The sequence below is a fragment of the Crocuta crocuta genome, unplaced genomic scaffold, assembly GCF_008692635.1.
Source record: "Crocuta crocuta isolate KB4526 unplaced genomic scaffold, BGI_CrCroc_1.0 scaffold131, whole genome shotgun sequence".
NCBI classification, from domain to species: Eukaryota; Metazoa; Chordata; class Mammalia; order Carnivora; family Hyaenidae; genus Crocuta; species Crocuta crocuta.
Genome location: NW_027528977.1, coordinates 12835830 through 12842385, shown reverse-complemented (window position 1 = coordinate 12842385; position 6556 = coordinate 12835830). Strand labels below are relative to the sequence as shown.

At 56.8% G+C, this 6556-nt stretch overlaps 1 protein-coding gene across 1 annotated transcript in view; it reads right to left on the bottom strand.

Moving 5' to 3' along the window:
• The window catches only part of NKX2-5 (NK2 homeobox 5), a 2814-nt gene extending 496 nt beyond the window's left edge, over positions 1 to 2318 (bottom strand). Inside the window, 2 exon segments of the mRNA XM_077757133.1 lie at positions 2 to 448; positions 1988 to 2318. Coding sequence (XP_077613259.1) covers positions 2 to 448; positions 1988 to 2318 — 778 coding nt within the window.
• Positions 2319 to 6556: the final 4238 nt, after the last annotated feature.

Here is a 6556-nt window from a genome sequence, read left to right as displayed (position 1 = left end):
CCGCCGTAACCCGGGTAGGCGGGGTAGGCGTTGTAGCCGTAGGCGTTGAAGCCCACGCCGTAAGCCGGCGCGTAGGGCGCCGAGTCCCCGAGGCACGGCTTGCCGTCGCGCACAAGCACTGGCACCGCGATCCTGCGGGCCGGCGGCGGCGGCGGCGGGGGCAGCCCCACCAGCTCCAGAGTCTGGTCCTGCCGGTCCCGCTTGCATTTGTAGCGCCGGTTCTGGAACCAGATCTTGACCTGCGTGGAAGTGAGCTTCAGCACGCTGGCCAGCTGGTCGCGCTCTGGCGCCGACAGGTACCGCTGCTGCTTGAAGCGCCGTTCCAGCTCGTAGACCTGCGCCTGCGAGAAGAGCACGCGCGGCTTCCTCCGCCGTCGCGCCCTGGGTCGTTCGGAGCCGTCGGCCTCCGGCTTCTCCAGCTCCACCGCCTTCTGCAGTGAGCACAGCTCTGCGGGGAAACAGAGGGGCAGAGGGACGCAAGGTCAAGTCGGAGCGGCCCGATCCGCGGAGCGCCGGCCGGGTAATTAACCCTAGTGGGTGCCACCCCCGACCTGCCTGGAGCGCCCAGCTTGGCTGCGTCTTCTCTGCCCAGCGCACTGGACAGGGCACTGGGCGCCACCGACAGCTCGCTTTCCGACCCACAGTTAGCATTTGTTGAATGCTTACTATATGCCAGGCATGGCTCTAGGCACTGGAGAACATAACACGAGAGGTCCTTGCCCTCGGGGAATTCACATTCTGGTGAGGGAGACGGACTGTGACTTAAGATCTCAGGCTGCAAAGAAAATAAAACCGGATGATGCCCTGGGGCGAATTAGATTAAGGCTACTTTGGCTTGAGAATTTATATGAAGGGAGACCAAGGCCTCACCCCAGGCTCGGTCACACTGTCTCAAAATTACAGAACCCCGAAGAAACAGAAGGGGAAGAGGCGTTGGGGCTTGTCCAGCGCCCAAGAAACCGCGGGTAGGGCAGGCAGCCTCGGAACCTGCCCGGCCCGCCTGCTCGAGTGGGAGTCGAATTGGTAGCGGTCAATTGTATTGACCCGCCAGCAGCTGTCTCCCGGCCTTCCCCTTTGCTCCTAGACAAAACTCTCTAGGCTAGAAAGTTCCCTTCTTGGTTCACTGCGGGCCATTGCCCGGCGCCCCCTGCCACCTCGGATTCCCCAGTTGGAACAAGGTCTCCCAGCGTATCCCCTTCTGCGGCCGAGCCAGCCTCCCCTCTCCCCGATCCTGGGAAGGCATTCGCGGCGATGCGGCCACTTTCCGCAGCCATCCCCTCCATTTCTTCACGCCTTTGCTCCCGTGGATTTTTCTAACTTTTTCCGGGAGAGAACCCCTCGACCCTGGTCGCCTTGGGAAGTTGTACCAGAGAAATAAAGCTGCTAATCAGATTCCTGAGAGTCCGCGGTATCTCATTTTAAACTCAAGGCCTTTGTTCCCAGAGAGTCCACTGTCCTGGCACAAAGGAAAAGCCCTAGAAACCCGGGTTACCGGTGGGCTATCAAAGGTCCTGGACGTTTCTCCAGTTGTGAGCAAAAGTATGTCTGTTGTGCAGAATTTTAACTTCTGTTTAGATGTTTTTGGCAGATTCTGAAAAGGCCTTTAAACCCTAAACAGATTTAAAAACAACGACAACAATCCTAACATAGAGAATATCTCGTTCTCTGTTCTGTCTACCACAAACCGATCGCTAACTGGGTTGAGTGAGGCTGCTGCCTCCTGGGGCTTTGTTAGGCCAATAGAAAAGAATTCTGTCTTTTGTCTCTTGTTTCTGATCATCTCAATCCAGCACTTCTTTTAAACCTCCGATTGCACGCGGGGCACAGGGCCCTGGCGACGACCTTGTTTCTCAGGCTCAGGCCCCCTGCGTTCGGCCCTCCGCCCAGGCACTCGGGTCTCCTCTACCCAGGCCAGAGTTTCTCCGCGGCGTTTGGGGACACAGAAGCGACCCCCAGGAGGGAGCAGGGGCCTGTGTTTCCTTCTCACCTTTCTTATCTGCCCGAGGATCCTTGGCAGGGTCGGGGTCGCCATAGGCACGCGGATAGAAGGCGGGGGCTCCGGGGAAGGCAGGCGCACACTTGGCAGGCGAGGGCGCGGGGCCCAGCTCGGCGCGCAGCTCCGGGAGAGCGGGCGCCGCGGCCTCCGGCCCCGCGTAGGCCTCGGGCTTGAAGGCGGCCAGCATGCAGGAGGCGGGCGCCAGGGTGGCCTCCAGGCGCGCGGAGAGCTCCCCGGCAGCCAGACCGCGCTGCTGCTGCTCCAGGTTCAGGATGTCTTTGACCGAGAACGGCGTGGGCGTGAGCGCGGGGCTGGGGAACATGATGGCAGCGCGCGTCTCACAGCGCCAGGTGGGCGGCAGAGAGCAGCGCTGCCCGCGGCCTTTGGCAGCCTCCCTGCATGGTGCCCGCCACTCGCCCGCGCACCCGCCTTCCCGCTCGGGTTGTGGCCAGGCGGCAGGTAGTGCGGAGCACAAGGGGCCGGAGAGGCGGGATCAGGACAGAGGAGGGGGACTCAGGCTGCNGGGGCCGCAAAGCATTTGGAAGGCTCTCCCTCTGCTCCTGCAGCCTGAGATTTCTCCGTAGTACTAGGTTCACTGAGGCGCATATGCAAGTAAAGGACCTAATTCTTCTCTGGATATGGAGTCTGGGTCAGATTGGGTGGATCTGGGGGTGAAGAAATGTTCCTCAGAACCTAAAACAGAATGCAGCAGTGAAGGATTGGGTAGGGAGCTGGGGGAGGAGAGTCATTTCCAGGAGTCGTAAAGAGTTTTGTTTTGTTTTGTTTTAAATGCAAGTGAAGAGTTTGTAAAAGAAGAGAAGCACTGGGAGAAAGTTTGATCTTGGGTAATGGCAGGAGGGGGAAATTCTGGATAATTTTGGGGTTCTGTTTGGTTTGACTTACAGGGCCGGTCATGCCCCAGTAGACCTCCTTTCTCAGGAGCCCTGGGCAGTTATGGGACTGTGGATGGCCACCTTCTATGGTAGTAGTGCAAGTTATACACACACACAACTCCAGGGGGCGTCAGTCACTATCAGTCTCCTCTCAGAGATGACCACCCCCTTAATAATGAAACAAATCCAGAATCCCAGCGGTCAACTCGGCTTCCCAGAAGAGTGCTGTCTTCTAGGGCGGCCTACCTCCCAGCCGCCTAGTTTTTCCTTTCCTGGAGCCCACCATTCCTGCCTTCCACTTTCCCCTGTCCTTCCTGCCTAGTAGCAAGGCATCTAGGCCTCAGCAGCCCCAGCACTTCAGGCTCCAGCCCAGGCTTAGTTCTCAGGCAGGTGGGGATCTCAGAGCGCATAGGGGCCAGGATTTCTCAGACATCTCCGCGCCAGCTTTGGCTCGGAGCAGGGCACCCCACAGCAGGCAGCCGCGCCAGGCGTGTGGGGGCAGGGCAGGGCACACGGAGTGTTAATTTTTAGCCCCAGGGTCAGTTTAGAAGTGATCTGCTATCCGACAAATCTGCCAATGTTTCAGGAGCGCAAGCTACCTACCCGGCCAGACCCTGTGCGGGTCCCCCTCATCCCTCTGAGTTCCTCGGGAGATCTGATGAAAGTTTGGGCGACTCCCTCACCCCCAGAACACTTCAGAGAAGTGCTCTGTTTTGTGTACAGTTTCAGGATCCAGGCAGGCAGAATGGCCCCCAGGTTGAGGTCGCTGCCTTACTTTATCTCTGGAGTTGGCGGGGCTTGTTAGGGGAAACGCGTCGATTTTCACAAGTCTTGACCCAGGCTTGTACCAGGAAGGCGCAGGCGTGGTGTGGGGACTTGGTAAGAATGGAGACTGAGAAGGCTCAGCTTTTAGGAGAGGACGTGTTGGGGACTAGGGAAGAAGTGCTTGGAGTAGGAGAGTGGCGCTGGCGCGCAGGGGCAAAGGCAAGCCAAGGGCACGGGCTGCGACTCCCAAATTCACGCTAAGCACCAAGGAAACGCACAAAGCAGAGGGACAAGGTGGTGTCTGTCTGGAACATGGACCTTGGGGTGCTCAAGCAGGACGGTGAGCCTCCTGGCAGCGCTGCGGAAGGGCGAGATTGGATTAAGCACAGGCCTAACATAGGTGCCTTTCCAGTCCCCATCAAACCCGCACTCTCAAGATCTGTGGCATTCGGGCTAGGGAGGAGAGTGGACCCCACGTGGCTCTTCCTAGTGTCCTAGCTCTCCACCCCGACTTCCAGGAGCCAGGCGCCAGTACCAGGCCCTGGCTTTCGCTGCGGAAATCTACCTTTGAATTTTCCAGCCAGGGTTGAAGCGCGTTTCTGGGGGATCGTTAGCTGGGTCTGCAGAGAGACGTCTTTTTCAAATGTGTGTGTGAGAGGGAGGAGAAGGGGGTGCTCTCAAGCCTCAGGAACCCTTGGCATTCACCCATCTCCCAACCCCCCAATTCGGGTTCTCACCTGAGGAACCTGCAGATCAGTGGCCCTCTTCGGCCCTTCCATTCCATGCTTTAGTTACTGTCCTCAACTAACCTAGCTTGGGGGCCTACCTCCCCTTTGAAGATTTTGGGGGGGAGTGGGAAAGGATGCCTATCGCCTAGGCGGTGACGTCTGGCAAACGAGCCACATCCGATTCAATTAAATGTCTCATTCAAAAGAGCTCCAAGCGAGGGTCCTGGGAGGGCTGTTAAGTGAATAGGCTGGTCCGGCAGCTTGCGATGACAGTTTGAAAGATTAGTGTGAGCCGATGCCTGAAATATTACCGTTTAATGGGGGACATCGAGGCTGCATCCGGGATCCCTGTTTTTAGTTTAGTGTTTCTCTCTCTCTCTCTCTCTCTCTCTCTCTCTCTCTCTCTCTCGTGTGTGTGTGTGTGTGTGTGTGTGTGTGTGTGTTTAAGAGATAGTTCTGCAGGAAGGAAAAAAAACCAACCTTGGCATTTCCTTTGCAAATCAAGGCGGTTAAGATTTATCACCTATTTTCGGGTATGGTTCCCAGGGCTGACAGACCTGTGGGTCAGGTGTCATGAAAAGGGGAGGAAAGAAAACCCTCCCTATTTGGAAGAAATCGGTGACTTCTCCGCTCCCTATACCATCGGTGAATCCGATAATAGTTTCCCTGGGCTCTAAAACAGGCCTTAGAGCTGCTGGTGAGAGGAAATCCGGGCAGAACAAAACAAAACAAAACAAAACAAAATATATAGGAGCAAAGTCGAAATTGGGTGGACCCACGCTAGTCTCCACAGAGAAGTGTCCAAGAACAATTGCTAACTTCATTTTACAGTCGTCACTTTCCGAGTGAGTAAAACTTTTTGTTTTCTTTACATAGAAGTTGCAGTGGCTGGGGGTGGGGAGGTACGAAATTTGATTCTCCAGACTCACTAGGCATCTTCCTTCCCAAGGGCGGCTGACCCAACCTGGACGTCTCTCTAAGCCGCACTTTGGCCAAACTAGCAGGACAAACAAACAGCCTTCAGACTACAGAAGAGGAGAGAGAGACAGAGACAGAGAGGAGAGATCGAAAAATCTATCCATCTATTTCCTTGCCTTTTAAAGAGTTGGGGCTTTAAGAGGAGCCAAATTCCAGATGACTTGAGCGCGTTCTACGCGCATAAAATATTATTAATTGAAAAAGCGATCAGCACGGCCCAAGCCGGCCCCCCTTTCCTGCAATCAGCACGGCTGGCCACAAAAGGTATATATGATTAATTGAAAGATAAGCTGGAACTATCACCGGGAATGTCATTAATGCGCCGGGGAGACGTCCATTGGAGACAGGCGGCGTTATCCGCGGCTTTATCTTCAACAACGCCTCGCTCTCCGCCCGCGCCGGGGAAACAGATGGGGGTTTCTGTCTGGGACGCTCGCCCCATGTTTATATTTTGGGAAGAATCGCAACTCGTGGGAGTCCCCGGCGGGCCCCCTGATAAATGAACATTAGCACTTTTTCGGACTACTGTATCAACAAAGGGGCTGCGGCGCGGCAATAATTGGCGAGAAAGCAAACAGAGGGCCGAGAGCGCGCCTCTGCTCTTCGTCCGGCTGATGGATGAGCAGCGGCGGCTGCGGCCCGGCTCCCGGCCCTCCGCCCGGCTCCGCGGTCTGGCCGCGGGGCCCCTCCGCTGCCCTGGCTTCCTTCCGGGCCCGGGGTTGGGGGCGGGGGACGACTCCGAGGGCTGCCGCTCCCGTCCCCAGCTTCCGACGGGTCCAGGCGGCCCTCGGGGGGCACTGGACGCTGCCTGCAGGGGGACGCGCCTCACCCAGGTGGCTCAGCCGCCGTCAAATCCTCGTTTTGCTGCTGTTTCTAGAGCTCGCGTTGGGTGAGCCACACGATCTCCAGCGCTGGGTAGAGGAGAAAGGGGCTCAGAGAGGTGAAGCGACTTGCTCAGGGTCACACAGATGGAAAGTGACAGTGTTAGGATTCGAACAGAGGACTCACTACAGGACTGTGAATGTTTTCTTTTATTACAGGTCACTGTGACCTAGAGCCACACCAACACCAACTGGAGAGGAGGCAAGACACTTTGCTCCCCACCCTTGTTCTCACACACACACACACACACACACACACTCTCGAGGGGCTTCCCTCAATAAGATTGGCTGGGAGAGAGAAGGAGAGGGACAAAT